The sequence below is a fragment of the Salmo trutta genome, chromosome 12, assembly GCF_901001165.1.
Source record: "Salmo trutta chromosome 12, fSalTru1.1, whole genome shotgun sequence".
Taxonomy (NCBI): Eukaryota; Metazoa; Chordata; class Actinopteri; order Salmoniformes; family Salmonidae; genus Salmo; species Salmo trutta.
This window is the reverse complement of record NC_042968.1, coordinates 7,353,426-7,373,040: the sequence shown is the minus strand read 5'-3', so window position 1 is coordinate 7,373,040 and position 19,615 is coordinate 7,353,426. Positions and strand designations below refer to the sequence as shown.

The 19,615-nt window shown below is 44.2% G+C and overlaps 1 protein-coding gene across 1 annotated transcript in view; it reads left to right on the top strand.

Moving 5' to 3' along the window:
• nav2a (neuron navigator 2a) overlaps positions 1 to 19,615 on the top strand; it is a gene marked incomplete in the record, with an annotated part of 129,193 nt that overhangs the window by 60,579 nt on the left and 48,999 nt on the right. Inside the window, 4 exon segments of the mRNA XM_029766917.1 lie at positions 10,925 to 12,152; positions 15,073 to 15,182; positions 15,959 to 16,067; positions 18,404 to 18,808. Of these exon segments, the coding sequence (XP_029622777.1) occupies positions 10,925 to 12,152; positions 15,073 to 15,182; positions 15,959 to 16,067; positions 18,404 to 18,808 (1,852 nt within the window).

The window sequence follows — 19,615 nt, the reverse complement described above, 5'->3', positions numbered from 1 at the left end:
CTCCATCAGTGCTGGAGCACTTAACTGATATGTGAGTGAGTTGGGCCATGAAATAGAGAGTTCATCTTTGTTACCCATATTGAGGGCATAAAAGGTTATTCGTTAGATAGACAATTTTGTGAGTCAAACTAGATATGATTTATGGTGCCCAGATGATTCACCTATTTATCTGGCTGATCATATGATTTTTCGATCTTGGCAAAGGGAGCTTTGGGATACAGAAATGAACAGTACAAGCTTCAATGCTGTGTATTCCGAGGACAATCGAAACACAGTGTGTGGTTGTGTGTGCGTGCATGTGTGTGTGCCTGCATTCATTTGTGCGTTTATATGCACGTGACACTGACCTATAGAGTGTGTGTGTGCTGCATGTCTCCTCGATAAAGGACATTGACATGGGTTACAGGGTTAGGTGACAGTGTGTGATTTATAGAGGTTCGTGTGTGTGTGTGTGTGTGTGTGTGTGCGTGTGTTAGATTTAGTGTTGAGCTATAAACGTTACCATGACCTCTAGTTGGTCCCTGGTATGACCGCTATGCACCGTGCTCTGTCTAACCTCACATGTGCTTGCCTATAGTAGGACACTGTATGATGTGCCCTGAATCAATTTCCTAAATCAATTACCGTTGCTTGGCCTGCATCTTGTTGGTGTGTAGTCACACGAATCAAAATGGGATCAAAATCATTATCCCGGACACACTTTCTGGGCTGAGACAAGAATGGCATTATTCCTACAGAGGAAAACAAAACATGGTTAAAATGATACTCAGCTCAGAGTTCCACTCAGGCTGCACTACGTGGAACATCTATCAGAGTTTTGGGACTCTACTTCTTCTCTCAGCTTCTTTTGGCCTACTCTACTGGGACAGTGAGACAGCAGCGCTAATGAGGTTTGTCATCTGTCTTTTCTCCCCTCTCCCCGTAGCCTCACTAAGTGCTGAAACTCAACTTGAGATGAATGCACGCCAGTCTAGCTTTCTCCTAAATCATACATTATGCCAATGTGAGATTTGTATGACAGTTAGGATTCGACCCAGACGTATAGTACTATCGGTCATGGTATTTTACCTAGTTACCAGACTCGGTCATATTTTACCTTTTTGTGATTAGTTTGTGTTTTTAAAAAAAAATCATATACTCTTTTAATACAGCGTTTTACTTAGTAAGCTTTACTGTACCAAGTTAGCAACAATTTATTAGCGGGAACATTCAGTGATTTACTACCTTGAAATAAAATGCTGAAGATGTAGAAACTGCCGGTTCTATTGTCTGGCCTGAATTGTTCTGTGTCAATGGTGCTGACAGTAGAATGGAGAACGGGTCACTGGAAGCATCCTGTTTTATAGAGTGGAGAGACATGAGCATACAGTTGGCCTTCCTCTTATGCTTTACATTAACACAAGGTGACAGCAGAAATGTATTCAAGAGAGGGAGAGAGATTTGTGACCTGTTGCCACAAGAAAAGGGCAACCGGTAAAGAACTTAACGCCACTGTAAATACAACCTATATTTACTTTTATTTATTTTACCTTTTGTGCTTTAACTGTTTACACATCGTTACAACACCGTATATAGCCATAATATGACATTTGAAATGTCTCTATTCCTTTGTAACTTTTGTGAGTGTAATGTTTACTGTTCATTTCTTATCGTTCATTTCACCTTTGTATATTATCTACTTCACTTGCTTTGGCAATGTAAACATATGTTTCCCATGCCAATAAAGCCCTTTACATGTAATTGAGAGAGAGTGTGGTGTGTGTGTGTGTGCGTGCGTGACGTGCATGTGTGAAAGTGTGTGGACAGTGAAGACAGTGCTGAATGAATGGCCAGTTGATGAGCTGTAGCCTCTCTGTTTGAGTCTATTCATGTGGAGGAACTTTCAAAGTTTTACTCCAAACAAAGACTGGCTGTCCCACTCACTCACAAGGGCACAATGAGTGAGGTGTGCGTGTGTGTGTGTGTGTGTGCGTGCGTGCGTGTGTGCGTCCGCACGTGTGTGTGTGTGCACCTCTGTTATTTGAACTTGGGGATATGAGTAAGCAGTTTAAACAAATGACATATTGTACTCCTTAATAGAAGTCATCTATATTAAATGAAATTAGATTAAACTTAGTAATTAAACATACAAGCAAAAAAAAACAAGTAACTTTCAGTGGTATTTATTTATAGGGTACTTCTGGCTAGACATCTGTGAATAGCTAAAACATGATTGCTCTGTGGGCAGTCCTGGCAATATGTCTTAAGCTATTTCTATAAGTATCATACTGTCTGTTGCTAAAAAGGCTCTTCCTGAATCTGGACACATTCATAATCATATGTTTAGGCTGTGTGTCATTCTAAACTGTATACAGTGTCTGTAAGTATGATACTGCTCTTTCCCCCCAGACTCAGTCATGGTTTTATGTTTAGGCTTTATGTCTATCTCTATACCGTGCCTACGGAAAGTATTCAGACACCTTGACTTTTTCCACATTTTGTTAGGTTACAGCCTTATTCTAAAATGTATTAAATTGTCCCCCCCTAATCTATCTACACACAATACCCCATAATGACAAAGCAAAAACAAGTTTTTAGAATTTTTTGCTAATTTATAAAATATAAAAAACTGAAATATGACATTTACATACACTACTGTTCAAAAGTTTGGGGTCACTTAGAAATGTCCTTGTTTTTGAAAGAAAAGCAACAAAAAAATTGTCCATTAAAATAACATCAACTTGATCAGAAATACAGTGTAGACAATGTTAATGTTGTAAATGACTATTGTAGCTGGAAACGGATGGTTTTTAATGGAATATCTACACAGGCGTACAGAGGCCCATTATCAGCAACCATCACTCCTGTGCTCCAATGGCACGTTGTGTTAGCTAATCCAAGTTTATCATTTTAAAAGACTAATTGATCATTAGAAAACTCTTTTGCAATTATGTTAGCACAGCTGAAAACTGTTGTGCTGATTTAAAGAAGCAATAAAACTGGCCTTCTTTAGCCTCTATGGGACCGGCGGGACGAATTCGTCCCACCTACGTAACAGCCAGTTGAATCCTGTGGCGCGATTTTTAAAACGTTTGAAATACTATTACTTCAATTTCTCAAACATATGACTATTTTACAGCTATTTTAAAGACAAGACTCTCGTTAATCTAACCACACTGTCCGATTTCAAAAAGGCTTTACAACGAAAGCAAAACATTAGATTATGTCAGGAGAGTGCCCAGCCAGAAATAATCAGACACCCATTTTTCAAGCTAGCATATAATGTCACAAAAACCCAAACCACAGCTAAATGCAGCACTAACCTTTTATGATCTTCATCAGATGACACACCTAGGACATTATGTTATACAATACATGCATGTCTGTTCAATCAAGTTCATATTTATATCAAAAACCAGCTTTTTACATTAGCATGTGACGTTCAGAAAAAGCATACCCCCCGCAAACTTCCGGGGAATTTACTAACAATTTGCTAAATTACTCACGATAAACGTTCACAAAAAGCATAACAATTATTTTAAGAATTATAGATACATTACTCCTCTATGCACTCGATATGTCCGATTTTAAAATAGCTTTTCGGGATGAAGCACATTTTGCAATATTCTAAGTACATAGCCCAGCCATCACGGGCTAGCTATTTAGACACCCGGCAAGTTTAGCCTTCACCAAAATCACATTTCCTATAAGAAAAATGGTCTTACCTTTCCTGTTCTTCGTCAGAATGCACTCCCAGGACTTCTACTTCAATAACAAATGTAGGTTTGGTCCCAAATAATCCATCGTTATATCCAAACAGCGGCGTTTTGTTCGTGCGTTTTAGACACTATCAGAATGCTAAATAACGGTCGTGCGCATGGCGCAGAACGTGACAAAAAAATTCTAAATATTCCATTACCGTACTTCGAAGCATGTCAACCGCTGTTTAAAATCAATTTTTATGCAATTTATCTCGTAGAAAAGTGATAATATTCCGACCGGGAATCTGCAATTAGCTAAACAGCCGAAGGAAAATACTCCACGGGGTCGAATCGCGCACGCGCCTAATTCTATTGTCCTCTGATGGGACACTTGGAAAAGGAGATAATGTGTTTCAGCCTGAGGCTGCCTCGTCATCGTTCAGGTTTTTCCCGGGTTCTGAGAGCCTATTGGAGCCCTAGGAATTGTCATGTTACAGCTAAAATCCTGACTCTTCAATAAACAGAAGCAAGAACAACACCTTGTCAGACAGGGTACTTCCTGCATGAAACCTTCTCAGGTTTTTGCCTGCCATAGGAGTTCTGTTATACTCACAGACACCATTCAAACAGTTTTAGAAACTTTAGGGTGTTTTCTATCCAAACCTGAACAATAATATGCATATTCTAGCTTCTGAGTTGGTGTAGGAGGCAGTTAAAAATGGGCACATATTTTTTCCAAAATTCTCAATGCTGCCCCCTAGCCCGTAGAGGTTAGACTAGTTGAGTATCTGGAGCATCAGCATTAGTGAGTTTGAATAGCTCTAGGAAGAGTTTTGATGGTTCCAAACTTCTTCCATGTAAGAATGATGGAGGCCACTGTGTTCTTGGGGACATTCAATGCTTCAGACATTTTTTGGTACCCTTCCCCAGATCTGTGCCTCGACACAATCCTGTCTCGGAGCTCTACAGACAATTCCTTCGACCTCATGGCTTGGTTTTAGCTCTGACATGTCAACTGTGGGACCTTTATATAGACAGGTGTGTGCCTTTCCAAATCATGGCCAATCAATTGAATTGATTGTTTTCGCTTTGTCATTATGGTGTATTGTGTGTAGATTGCCTATGGATTTTTATTTATTTAATACATTTTAGAATAAGGCTGTGACGTAACAAAATGTGGGAAAAAGTCAAGCGGTCTGAATACTTTCCAAAGGCGTTGTATATTTCTATAGGCACGGAATGCCCAGGTCAGTACTGACTGACAAGTCTAAATTAGTATTTCGACCGTGAAACGGTCGAGAGGGCCAAACGGTGTCAGACGACGCTAGCCCCTCTAATGCATTTAAGCTTGTTTTTGTGTGTTTGTGCATGGTTGCGTTGCGGGCGTGTTTGCCTCCCGGTTTAGTTTGTGAAGAGATTAAGCCATAAAACGCCGGGGGGGGGGGGGGGGACCATGGGCCTTTTTTGAAGTGGCTGTGCTGAACAAACATGTCTCTGACACACGCATGCGCGCACATACACACACACACATACGTTGAGGACGCTTGTATTGTACACTTGGTACTGGCACACATAGACAGTAACACAGAAACAGTGGAACACACATATACACACACACACAGGCGTGATGATCCGTGAAAAGAGCTCTATGTGCCGGGCGGATATCCCAGAAGCCAGTGATGTTATCAGGACAGAGGGCAGCTCAGGGTAGGGCCCAATCCCAGAGAGAGAAAGTTGATAGAGAGAAAGGGGAGAGGCAGAGAGTCAGAAATAGAGGGGGACCGAGAGATTATAGAATGATTATAGATTATAGAACATCTCATTCCAAAATCATGGGCATTAATAAGGAGTTGGGTTTGCTGCTATAACAGCCACTTGTCTTTGAAGGCTTTCCACTAGATGTTGGAACGTTGCTGCGGGGACTTCCTTCCATTCAGCCACGAGCATTAGTGAGGTCGGCACTGATTTTGGCCGATTAGGCCTGGCTCGCAGTCGGCATTCCCAAAGGTGTTCGATGGGGTTGAGGTCAGGGCTCTGTGCAGGCCAGTCAAATCCTTCCACACCGATCAAGACAAACCATTTCTGTATGGTTCTCGCTTTGTGCACATTGGCATTGTCATGCTGAAATAGGAAAGGGACTTCCCAAAACTGTTGCCACAAATTAGGAAGCAAAGAATTGTCTAGAATGTCATTGTATGCTGTAAAATTAAGATTTCCCTTCACTGGAACTAAGGGGCCTAGCCCGAACAATGAAAAACAGCCTCAGACCATTATTCCTCCTCCACCAAACTTTACAGTTGGGCAGGTAACATTCTCCTGGCTTCCACCAAACGCAGATTCATCCTTTGGACTGCCAGATGGTGAAGCGGGATTCATCACTCCAGAAAATGTTTCCACTGCTCCAGAGTCCAATGACGACGAGCTTTACACCACTCCAGCCGACACTTGGCATTGCTCATGGTGATCTTAAGCTTGTGTGCAGCTGCTTGGGCATGGAAACCCATTTCAGGAAGCTCCCTATGAACAGTTCTTGTGCTGATGTTGCTTCCAGAGGCAGTTTGGAACTCGGTAGTGAGTGTTGCAATCGAGGACAGCGCTACCTGCTTCATCACTCGGCGGTCCCGTTCTGTGAGCTTGTGTGGCCTACCACTTCGCGGCTGAGTCATTGTTTCTCCTAGATGTTTCCACTTCACAATAACAGCACTTACAGTTGACCGGGGCAGCTCAAATAGGGCAGAAATTTGACGAACTGACTTGTTGGAAAGGTGGTATCCTATGACGGTGCCACGTTGAAAGTCACTGAGTTCTTCAGTACGAGCCATTCTGCTGCCAATGTTTGTGTATAGAGATTGCATGGCTGTGTGCTCTATTTTATACACCTGTCAGCAACAGGTGTGGCTGAAATAGACTAATTCACTGATTTGAAGGTGTTTCCATATTTCAGACCCCTTATCCTTTTCCACATTTTGTTACATTACAGGTTTATTCTAAAATGGATTACATCATTTTTTTTACTCATCAATCCACACACAATGTCCCATAATGACAATGTGAAAACAGGTTTTTAGAAATTTCTGAAAATGTATTAAAAATAAAAAACAGATACCTTATTTACATAAGTATTTAGACCCTTTGCTGTGAGACTCGAAATTCAGTTCAGGTGCGTCCTGTTTCCATTGATCATCCTTGAGATGTTTCTACAACTTGATTGGAGTCCACCTGTGGTCAATTCACTCGATAGGACATGATTTGGAAGGCACTCACCTGTCTATGTAAGGTCCCACAGTTGACAGTGCATGTCAGAGCAAAAACCAAGCCATGAGGTCGAAGGAATTGTCTGTACAGCTCCGAGACAGGATTGTGTCGAGGCACAGATTTGGGGAAAGGTACCAAAACATTTCCGCAGCATTGAAGGTCCCCAAGAACACAGTGGCCTCCATCATTCTTAAATGGAAGAAGTTTAGAACCACCAAAACTCTTCCTAGAGGTGGCCGACCCAGCCAAACTGACCAATCGGGGGAGAAGGGCCTTGGTCAAGGATGTGACCAAGAACCTGATGGTCACTCTGACAGAGCTCTAGAGTTCCTCTGTGGAGATGGGAGAACCTTCCAGCACTCCACAAATCAGGCCTTTATGGTAGAGTGGCCAGACGGAAGCCACTTCTCAGTAAAAGGCACATGACAGCCCACTTGGAGTTTGATAAAAGGCACCTAAAGGACTCAGACCATGAGAAACACTATTCTCTGGTCTGATGAAACCAAGATTGAACTCTTTATCCTGAATGCCAAGCGTCACGTCTGGAGGAATCCTAGCACCATCCCTACGATGAAGCATGGTGGTGGCAACATCATGCTTTGGGGATGTTTTACAGCGGCAGGGACTGGGAGACTAGTCAGGATCGAGGGAAAGATGAACGGAGCAGAGTGCAGAGAGATTCTTGATGAAAACCTGCTCCAGAGCGCTCAGGACCTCAGACTGGGGCGAAGGTTCACCTTCCAACAGGACAGTGACCCTAAGCACACAGCCAAGACAACGCAGGAGTGGCTTTGCTGAACAAACAAGTCTTTGAAAATCCTTGCGTAGCCCAGCCAGAGCCCGGACTTGAACCCGATCAAACATCTCTGGAGAGACCTGAAAAAAACTGTGCAGCGATGCTCCTCATCCAACATGACAGAGCTTGAGAGGATCTGCAGAGAAGAATTGGAGAAACTCCACAAATATAGGTGTGCCAAGCTTGTAACGTCATACCCAAGAAGACTCAAGGCTGTAATCTCAGCCAAAAGTGCTTCAACGAAGTACTGAGTAAAGGGTCTGAATACTTATGTAAATGTGATATTTCCGTTTTTTTTTTACACATTTACAAAAATGGATAGATACCTGTTTTTGCTTTGTCGTTAAGGAGTATTGTGTGCAGATAGATGAGGGAAGAAAACACTTTAATCCGTTTTAGAATAAGGCTGTAACTTAACAAAATGTGGAAAAAGTCATGGGTTCTGAATACTTTCCGAATGCACTGTAGATGAGATTTTGGTTTAATCCATTGTTCAACACAGGTTTTTGGTATGAAAGAGGCTGTGTAGACTAGAGTTGGAGAGATTGTGTGTGTGTGTGTGTGTGTGTGTGTGTGTGTGTGTGTGAGAGAGACAGAGTTGGGTAATGGCAGGAATTTCACTGGTGGTCTGTGGTTAAGTCCTGAGGGCCTCTCTCTCTGTTAGACTCAGATTTCAGACTACTAATTGACTGCACTAATTGAGTAGTTAAGGTTTAAACACTAAAACATGTGTCTTGTGTAAACTACGAGATTACACAAGTCATATAGAGGCACAAAGATGTGTGTGTGTGTTGGTGGAATTATATTTTTGTCCCAAGGTAGTGAACTTTCTCACAGTGATCTTAGCCAGGTCAGGAGGTCTATGACCTCTTACGAGTGTGATGTCAGCAGTCCATGTCTTTGTGATATTGGACGAGACGAAAGTGTCACACAGTGAACTCTTTAGGTTAGAGAGAGGGAGAAAGAATGCTGGTCAGTGGCTCAGGTGTGAGTGTTTACGTATATAGATACATCATGTGTGTCCAAAACCATGGGGCAAGGGGTTCATAGCAATTTCACATCTGACCCAGGATGTGAAATGTGGATCTCCTTTTCATTCAAACTGGGGCATCTTAGGTGGTCATCTGGTTCTGGGTCATCCGCGGACATGCTCTGTGTTTTTCTTGTGTCCAGTGTCCGAGCCAACACAATGTCCACTTCTAAACCAAAACCCAAGCTGGCTTCACCCCCTATTCTCCCTCTGGGGCACAGACCGCTCTGTTGGCATGATGTAAGCTTCTCAAAGTTCCCCTTTTCCCACATCCCAGCCTCAGTGAGTCTGAATCCCTCTCTCTTTCTCATTATCCGTCTCTGTATCTCTCTCTCTCTCTCTACCTCTCTCTCACTCTCTACCTCTCTACCTCTTCTGTAATTCCTGCTGGTCCTCCTCTCTCTCATTCAGGCCCTCCTCCAATAGGAAGCCAGCTATTAGCAACCTGACCCACTTTCCCCTAGCATGGCTAATTGGGCCCTAATCACTTCCTAATGGGCACATTGTTTCAATGCGCACACAATAAATACTAAACTGGGGGGAAACGACAGGGGCATGAAAGCAATTAGGGTATGAAAGGCGCTTAAAAAAACAGGAATAAATGTGGTGAAAATGGGATGTGGCATAAAGATGTGGAGTGTTTAATATTCCTAGTAAATACTTCCTTAACAAGGTCCAAATGTGTGAATATTAAATGAGTCGTTTAAGAAGTTACCACAATAAAGTCGTGTTTAGAGTCATGTTAACGCGGTATACTGAAAAAAGGGTTGCAAACTGCACTGCAAGTAGGGTTCTTCGGCTGTCCCCATAGGATAACCGTTTTTGGTTCCAGGGGGAACCCTTATTGGTTCCAGGTAGAACAGTTTTGGGTTCCATGTAGAACCCTGTGTAGAAAGCGTTCTACTTGGAACCGAAAAGGGTTCTACCCAGATCGAAAAGGGTTCTACCTGCAACCAAAAAGGGTTCTCCTATGGGGACAGCCGAAGAACCCTTTAAGGTTCTAGATAACAATTTTTTTTCCCTAAGAGTGCATTGAAAAGGAATTGCAATGGATTCAATTTGAGATCATTACTTAATTGACCGTGTTTGTGAAAGTATTTGTGCAGCAGGATAGTAGCTTCTGTTTTGCTGTGTCCACGTGCTGCACTGGCTGGCTAATGGGTTGGGCATGGGAGTGGCCACAAGGGCAGTTTGGCTTTGAATATTGAAAAGTAACGCTAGCAGTAAGTAGGCACTGGGAGTCTCTACAGGCACACAACAATAACTACACTCTATACTTGTACTGTACAGTATTAGCCTCTTGAGGAAGAATATCTTAGCTACTTTATGAGTTCTGTATCTACGTGGGTTCTGGATTTGATTGTGACAGTTATTGGTAAGTCAAACATTATTGATTTAGAGGGGTAACAATATAAACTTTAGAAAAAAGTGCTTTGTTGGTTTTTGTGTGCTCTGTAACAGTGACAGGCGTGTCTTCTGTAAAACCTTAATTTAGACCAAATAGTCAAATGAATGAAAATATTTTGTGTTTTTTGTGTTTTAGCTAGCTCGTTTCCACAGTACTTCAGAATACAGCTTTGGAGTGGAGCAAGTCTTTCTGGGAATTGGAAGATAATGACCGGCATCAATCCAGACCTCCCAGGGGTGTCAGTGGCAGTGTTGTATCTCAGCTCAAATTCCTTGGCCAAACTTTAAAGCGCTTTCCCTCATTGTTTTTCTAAACAGTTTGAGGGGCACTCTCATTGTTATTGTCCAAGGTTTCTAATAGTTTGCAGAGTGTCGTGGGTTCGCTGGCGTTAAGTAATGACACATTTTGACTGTGTCAACACAGGCTAACTTGAGCTTTCCACAGTGCAGGACCTTATATGGACAGTTAGTGTGGGGTCTGTGAGCTTTGCTCTGTCTAACAATCTCTTATTTCTCTCCTTTCCCCTCTCCTTATCCTCTCTCCTTATCCTCTCTCCTTATCCTCTCTCCTACTCCTGCTTTCCCCCTTCTCTTCCTCCTCTTCATCTTCTTCACTCCTCTCATCTCCGAATCCCCTCTCACTCCTATTCTCCTCTCCTCTCGTTTATCCTCTTCTCACTTCCTCCTCTCGTCCCTTTCTTCATCCCTTCCACCTCTTCATCCTCTCCTTTTCCTCTTCCTCCTCTTCCTCAACAGAACCCTCAGAGGGCATGACTTCACAGACTCCGGTAATGACTGAGCATGCTCCGTCGTCCCCAGCGGCCGTCAGCACCTCCGCCAACAGCGCCTCTACCTCGGCTCCCGTCCCTCCAGCCTCCTCCTCGGCCATCCCCCACCCCAACTCCAGCAGCAAGCCCTGGAGGAGTAAGTCTGTGAGCTCCAAGCACACCTCCTCCTCAGCCATGCTCTCTGTCAAGCAGGAGAAGGATGCCTCCTCTAAGGCCTCCTCGTCCACCGAGCCCCCCCCTAAAGTCGTCCAACAGAAGTCTATGCTGGAGAAGCTCAAGCTGTTTAACAGCAAAGGTGGATCTAAGTCCTCGTCCTCCAGCACTCAGGGGGCTCAGGCGGACTGCGGTGCCCCCGCCCGGCAGCTCGGGGCTGGTGGAGTAGAGAGGGCAGAAGCAGGGTCCAACACCGACTCCCTGGAGGAGGCGGAGGGGAACACCCGTCCTGGCGCCAACGGGACCGGTAACGGGACGACCCACGGTGGTGCCCCAACCCATGTCCCTACCATCGCCACAACAACCAGCAGCCCCAAGATCGCACTGAGGGGAATCGCTCAGCGCACGTTCAGCAGAGCTCTGACCGCTAAAAAGAGCTCAGTGAAAGGACTGGAGAAGGAGAAAGAGAAGGAGAGGGTGAAGGAGAAGGAAAGAGGGAAAGAGGCGGGGAAACACATCTCCACCACAGAGAGGATGGAACTCAGGGGGGAGGAGCCTAAGGAGGAAGCGACTACCACTGTCGCAATGGAAACGGAACCCTCTTCCAATAAGAGGACTTCTAAAATCGCCAGTTTCATACCCAAAGGGAGCAAAGTGGCCAAGAAGGAGAGTTCTGTCCCTGCACACAGCGGCATACCAAAGCCAGGGGGTAAAACCTCAGGGGTAGGGGGGAAGGCCCCCTTGGCAGGGGGGAAGGAGGGTGGGGAGCGTCCCCGGAGCATGCGGTTGGGAGGGGGTCTGGTACTGCACCGCGGACACCTGGACAAGGACAGGGACAGCAGACACTCTAGCTCCACCTCTAGTCTGGCTTCTACAGAGGGCAAGGCCTCACAACAGGGCAACAGCGCCGCCCCGGTGGTGGAAGGTGGAAGTGGTGGCACTACACAGAGCACAGCCTGCAACACGGTCAGCGTCCAGCTACCTCAGCCCCAGCAGCACCACAGCCACCCCAATACAGCCACCGTAGCACCCTTCATGTACAGGTGAGTGATACACCTACTTTGGACTGATAAAATTGTAAACTGTTACTGTAACTAGTCTTCCCTGTGGCTCAGTTGGTAGAGCATGGTGTGTGCAACGCTAGGGTTGTGGGTTCGATTCCCACGGGGGGCCAGAACAATTTTTTTTTTTACAAAAAATGCATGAAAATGAAATGAAATGTATGCATTCACTACTGTAAGTCACTCTGGATAAGAGTGTCTGCTAAATGACTAAAATGTAAATGTATTTGTCATGATGTGTCTGCCCAACCAAGCCTTTGTGAATCTGTAATAGTATCCTGAGAAAGCCTGAAAGGATCCTAAGTCGTTAGTCACTGATCATTAGTGGGCATCTGCAAGCTGTTTGCTAGGAATTTCCCCTAGAATCACTTTCCCGCTGTGTGTTTGTATGCTCACCCCACCCCTGACCCCTGTATCTCAGTCCCAGTGTGATATGGGTGGAGCCATTCTAACCACCTCTAGTTACCCCCCCCCCCCCCCCCCACTTCCCCTGGTCCTAGCCTGGGACAGCCTACCCGCTATACCTCTGATCAGGGTCCCCTTTCCCCTAACCCCAAAACTAAGGACTTATTAGCCAACCCTACGCTGTTTTTTTAATGATTTTGTTGTCACGGAGGACTGATTGGGCTCATTGATTCGATTTGAAAAAGAAATGCTGCGCTCGTGGAATGGCCTGCTTTGAGCACTACTGAAAAGTGCTATTTACATGTGAAAAATGAATGCCGTATGCTGCATTTGCTATAGGCCTATTGTTTACCTTTTTGTTGGCGATACTTTGATAATATGCAGCTGTTTAAAGGGCAAATCTACAGATGTTTTGGTAAAAAGCTGAGGGATGGGCCTGGAGAAATGTAACCACTCTCAGATTAATAGACAGAGCTATGGATGTAAGGTCTGATCATCCATGATATCAAAATGATTATTTGAACCATGTTATGAGGCTACACGGTGTTTACATTTACAATGTTTGCAAACATTGGAGAAAAAACAGCTTATATTTTGGGTTCTCATGGAGTATGACAGTTGAACTAAGCTCATGAGGCATTTATGAAGTTATATTCTTCAAGAATCGGCGATTGCACAGCGAGATCAATGGAAGGTTTCAATAGAATCAGTAGGAACCTTACGTTGATCTCGCTGTGCAGTCACTACACAAGGACTGAGAGGAGAATGTGTAGGAGCAATGGATGTATATATCTGTGCAATGATAACATTTCAGTGAAGGACAGGCAAATATATTTTGATTTGTTTAACGCTTTTTTTGGTTACTACATGGTTCCATATATGCTATTTCATAGTTTTGATGTCTTCGCCATTGTTCTACAATGTAGAAAAGAGTAAAAATAGAGAAAAACACTTGAATGAGTAGGCGTGTCTATAAGGGCACAAGGCCAGACCCAGATTCAGACACGGGCGGCAGATGGTTTGAGTCTTTGATATTTATTGTATTCCAAAAGGGCTAGGCAAGAGAATGGTCGTGGACAGGCAAAAGGTCAAAACCAGTTCAGAGTGCAGGAGGTACAGTGTGGCAGGCAGGCTCGAGGTCAGGGCAGGCAGAATGGTCAGGCAGGCGGGTACAGAGTCTAGAAACAGGCAAGGGTTAAAACAGGGAGGACTAACAAAAGAGAATAGAAAAAGCAAGAGCATGGGGAAAAACACGCTGGTTGACTTGAACAGACAAGACGAACTGGCACAGAGAGACAGGAAACACAGGGATAAATACACCGGGCAATATAAGCGACACCTGGAGGGGGTGGAGACAATCACAAGGACAGGTGAAACAGATCAGGGAGTGACCGTGTCCAAACTTTTCACTGGTACTGTATATCATTTCTATGTCCAAAAATGGATTTAGCAACTACAGATAGACTTAAAAGGAGCAATCAAAAGTGTGCGAGTTTTAACAAGTGTCCATTAGGCCTATTCATTTTTTTATTTTTTTTATCAACATGAATTAGATTAAGCATAGGCTGGGATCTGCTGGGATCTGCATATATGCAGCTGTTGCAAGAGCGCATTTCTCACTGCCTGTCCACTGGTTTCAAAAACAATGATTTATAGGCAGCTTCAACTTCTTGAATTCAACCATTATTGGGTTCAGATATACATTTAGATTTGTGAACAGCCGTCCACAACAACCACAATCCGTAAGGCGCAAATAGCTAAATGAGAGAGCAGCAGTGTGATTCACATCAATGCGCTATGTTGATATCAATAATAAGTGACATCCGTATCGCCGTAGACTACACCACTGCTGTCATCCTTACCTCCAAGCGTTTATTCAAGTTGGATAATCTTTGGATGCCGACAGCAGTCGCACTATTGGAAGACATAGCTCGGACTGTAGCCTACAAAAGCCTATTTCTGCTTTTTTCCAGCGATCCATCAAACACATTAGGTGTGTCATCAAAGTGGTCTCTAACTTTTGGACAGGCTCGCTCAGGTGGAACAAACTTAAACTTGCGCCTTTTTTCAATGCTGATTTGAATGTCATTGAGAAAACAGAGAAGCGTCAGATTTTTTGTTGTTGCTAACATCCTTTTATGAATTTAAAAGTAATCCTCGAAGTAATCATCTAGTTTTTCAAAGTATCTGTAATCTGATTACAATATTTTAGCTGGTAACGTAATGGATCACAGTTACCGTTTTTTGTAATCCCTTACATGTAACGGAATACATGTAATCCGTTACTCCCCAAGCCTGCCTCTGATCCTCCCCTGTATGAATAGCCCCCCCACTGTCTTACCCTTACACTCACCACTTATGAACTTCCTCTTCTGTCATTAGCCAGTCATAGGGCATTACCAGCAGGATCATACCATCTCTGTTTTAGAGAAAGGGGGGAATTGACATTGACAATCCAGATATTCCTTTTGACCTTTTACACTGTGTTATCATCTAGGTCACAAACGGACGTGGACGGTATCATGGCGACAGAGGCAGGGTCAGGAGGAAGAGGCGGAGAAAACGTTCTCTTTAAAACCAGCCAGCCATCCATTGAGGACCTTTCAGGTAGGCCATTAACTAGTTATGTCTGTAGGAGCTGTTAGGCGATTGATTATGTGTGTCTAAACAGTACAGAAATTACATAGGCCATTTTGTTTGTTAGTTTTGATTGTTTTAGATTGTTCGTTTGAGGAGAACAGCACATGAAACCGACTGTGGATTGATTCTGTCTGAAGGGAAAAATACCTTTCTGGCTCATGCACTCCAAATTCAGTTTTGTTTTTTGTTGTGTCCATTAGTGATGTGCAGGTTGACTCATAGCCCGCAGTCTTCCTCAGTTATGTCCACGGGGCGGGTTTAGGGTCATGAAATATTGTGTTGATGAAGGGCAGGTGGGTGGCGGGCGGGTTGAATAAAGAGAAAACAATACCTTAAAAATTCCATAAATGTGTCATTCGCGTGCAATTTATATCTATAGGCTACGTTTAGTTTTTCCCCCCCCATTATTTTAGGCTATCTGGCATTAGCGTGTAAGCCTATGTACGCGCACCAAATAGCCTACACACCATTTGCCAAATGTTTTTGGGAACGGGGTGAAAAAGTAAACGTCGATCCACACAGGCAAAAAGGACGTCGGAGTTTGACTCTGACTGTAGCCTACCGCCCATTTTCTATATTAGCGGTTTAGGGTCGGGTGTGGACCTCAGATTTTCACTTTATAACATATTGTCTGGGGGTTGCTGATGGGTTATTAGCAATTGCGGGCGGGTGCGGGTGAACAAACGGTTGACCCGTGCACCACTAGTGCCTATGTACACAGTCACAATGTTTGTTCTGTATAGCAGAAGATCCAGAGACACGGAGGCTGCGGACTGTTAAAAACATTGCAGATTTGCGCCAGAACCTGGAAGAGACTATGTCCAGTCTACGGGGGACTCAGATCACACACAGGTAAGAAACCCCCCTGCAATGAGAATAGACAGATCCAGAACATGTGTCCAGTCCAGTATCCAAAACAGACTTCGTATTGCAGATTCAGTTCTACATTCTGTTTCTGCGTATTCAACAAGTTCCACTGACATCCATTAAGACATAACAGACACAGCTCCTAGAGAGAGACCACAATAGTAATCACAATAAAGCTATTCTTAGCAATGATCCATAACACTTTCTCTTGTAAAAATCCCAAAAGAAGGCTGTTAATGTAAAATGTAAGGTTAGTTAGCACGCCTGTTTTTGTTTTTTTTTAAGGGGTGGATCAGCTTAATATTGTGGAAAGATTGTTGCTTCCATCAATGTAATTGTCTGCATAATTTCCAATCCCCCATATATTTTTGGGGTAAATATATATATACATACAGTTGAAGTCGGACGTTTACATACACCTTTGCCAACTACATTTCAATTCAGTTTTTCACAATTCCTGACATTTAAATCCTAGTAAAAATTCCCTGTCTTAGGTCAGTTAGGATCACCACTTTATTTAAAGAATGTGAAATGTCAGAATAATAGTAGAGAGAATGATTTACTTCAGCTTTTATTTCTGTCATCACATTCCCAGTGGATCAGAAGTTTACATACACTCAATTAGTATTTGGTAGCATTTCCTTTAAATTGTTTAACTTGGGTCAAACGTTTCGGTTAGCCTTCCACAAGCTTCCCACAAAAAGTTGGGTGAATTTTGACCCATTCCTCCTGACAGAGCTGGTGTAACTGAGTCAGGTTTGTAGGCCTCCTTGCTCACACACGCCTTTTCAGTTCTGCCCACAAATTTAGGTTGCCGTCATTAAAACACGTTTTTCAACCACTGCACACATTTCTTGTTAACAAACTATAGTTTTGGCAAGTCGGTAAGGACATCTACTTTGTGCATGACACAAGTAATTTTTCCAACAATTGTTTACAGATAGATTATTTCACTTATAATTCACTGTATCACAATTCCAGTGGGTCAGAAGTTTACATACACTAAGTTGACTGTGTCTTTAAACAGCTTGGAAAGTTACAGAAAAGGATGTCATGGCTTTGAGTCAATTGGAGGTGTACCTGTGGATGTATTTCAAGGCCTACCTTTAAACTCAGTGCCTCTTTGCTTGATATCATGGGAAAAAATAAATAAATCAGCCAAGACCTCAGAAGAAAAATGGCAGACCTCCACATATCTGGTTCATCCTTGGGCGCAATTTCCATACACCTGAATGTACCACGTTCATCTGTACAAACAATAGTACGCAAGTATAAACACCATGGAACCACGCAGCCGTCATACCGCACAAGAAGGAGACGCGTTCTGTCTCCTAGAGATGAACGTACTTTGGTGCAAAAAGTGCAAATCAATCCCAGAACAACAGCAAAGGACCTTGTGAAGATGCTGGAGGAAACAGGTACAAAAGTATCTATATCCACAGCAAAACAAGTCCTATATCGACATAACCTGAAAGGCCGCTCAGCAAGGAAGAAGCCACTGCTCCAAAACCGCCATAAAAAAGCCAGACTATGATTTGCAACTGCACATGGGGACAAAGATCATACTGTTTTGAGGAAACGGGGAGGCTTGCAAGCCGAAGAACACCATCCCAACTGTGAAGCACGGGGGTGGCAGCTTCATGTTGTGGGGGTACTTTGCTGCAGGAGGGACTGGTGCACTTCACAAAATAGATGGCATCATGAGGGAGGAACATTTTGTAGTTATATTGAAGCAACATCTCAAGACATCAGTCAGGAAGTTAAAGCTTGGTCGCAAATGGGTCTTCCAAATGGACAATGACCCCAAGCATACTTCCAAAGTTGTGGCAAAATGGCTTTAGGACAACAAAGTCAAGGTATTGGAGTGGTCATCACAAAGCCCTGACCTCAATCCTATAGAACATTTGTGTGCAGAACTGAAAAAGCGTGTGCGAGCAAGGAGGCCTACAAACCGTACTCCATTACACCAGCTCTGAACTTTTGCGGTTTAAGACTTGTCTGTCTGATGCTCTGTTCTAGTTTGTATGTAACGGGGGGCTTGTTCTCCAACCCCACTAGACTGTGTCTTGTGTCTGGTTCTTTCAGCATGATCCCCCCTTTTTATGAGAGTGTCAGTGTCTTTGATCCAGTAATGGCTTGATGGAGCAGTGGTCTTGTCTTTGGATTTATATTCATGCTCCTGACCCAGTCTCTCTCCCTGCTGCTTGCGCTCCCTTTCACAGGATTAGAGAGGTATTACCCACTGTATAGTCTAGTCCAGTTCAATGCTGCTGAGCTAATGTCTAGTCTTACGCTCATAGTCTTTTTTTCTGCTTCCCCAGCACCTTGGAGACAACCTTTGACAGCAACGTCACCACGGAGATCAGCGGTGGCGGTGGCGGCGGGAGTGGGCGGAGCATCCTCAGCCTCACTTCCTCCCGGCCCTCCCTGTCGTCATGGCGACTGGGCCAGTCCAGCCCCCGTCTGCAGGCTGGGGACGCCCCCTCCACGGGGAACGGCTACGGGGGTCGTGCCTTGGGAGGAGGAGGAGGGCAGGGGGGGCGCTACTTGTACCCTGGCCCCCTGCGGAGACAGCTGGCGGGGCGGGGAGGTGCCCTCGGTATGGATCTGGGGGAGAGAGGGGAGGATATTGACCTGGAGGGCATCGCCATGGAGGTGACGGGCTACATGAGTGACGGGGATGTGCTGAGCAAGAACGCAGCTCGCCCTGATGACGTCACCAGTGGGTGAGTATTCTGAGAGAACTAGCATATGATGACAGGGTCAAAACATAAAAATAGTGCTTTGCAAATTGCAACTTATCCCTTTTGGGGCTGGTTTGGTTGGTTTTCCGCCCTTTCTCATAGGTTTCGGGAATGAATGCGTTATAAGTGGCTGTCATGTCACAAGAGGGCGCCAGTGTATTTAATCTCCCCTATGTGTGCAAACGTGAACATGGTACAGCCATAAGTAGTGTGGCATAAAGGGGAAAATACAGTTGTTCTTTTTGTTGTGAGAGGACTTGTAAGACATTCTGTAATAGCTTTTTGAGATGGTATACATTTAGATAAGCATATGTCCTTTGGGGACCGGGCCCTGTATCCGCAAAGCGTCTCAGATTAGGAGTGCTGATCTAGGATCAGGTTTCCCCTGTCCATATCATTTTATTAATTATGATCCGAAAGGCAATACTGATTCTAGATCAGCACTCCTACTCTGAGACTCTTCATGAATACTGGCCCAGATCAGATGCTACCTCTATCTCCCAGAGGACAGTAGCTCCGCTCTATGAGTTCAATCCAGCAGCGTCGTACCACATAACCTGTTTGTTTTCTAGTCAGTGCCCATGTTGAAGTCAGTGTCCATGTTGTAACAGGCCCCCTGCATACCCTGGCTGTCATACTCTGCAATTTAAACCAATGCTGTCATCATTATCATCATATTAATTTACACACTGGGAGCCAACTGCTGCTGATGCCAGAATCGGGAGACTGAACGGCCAAAAAGAGAGAGAGACTAAGACTCTCTCTCTTTTTGGCCTTTCACTCTCCTGA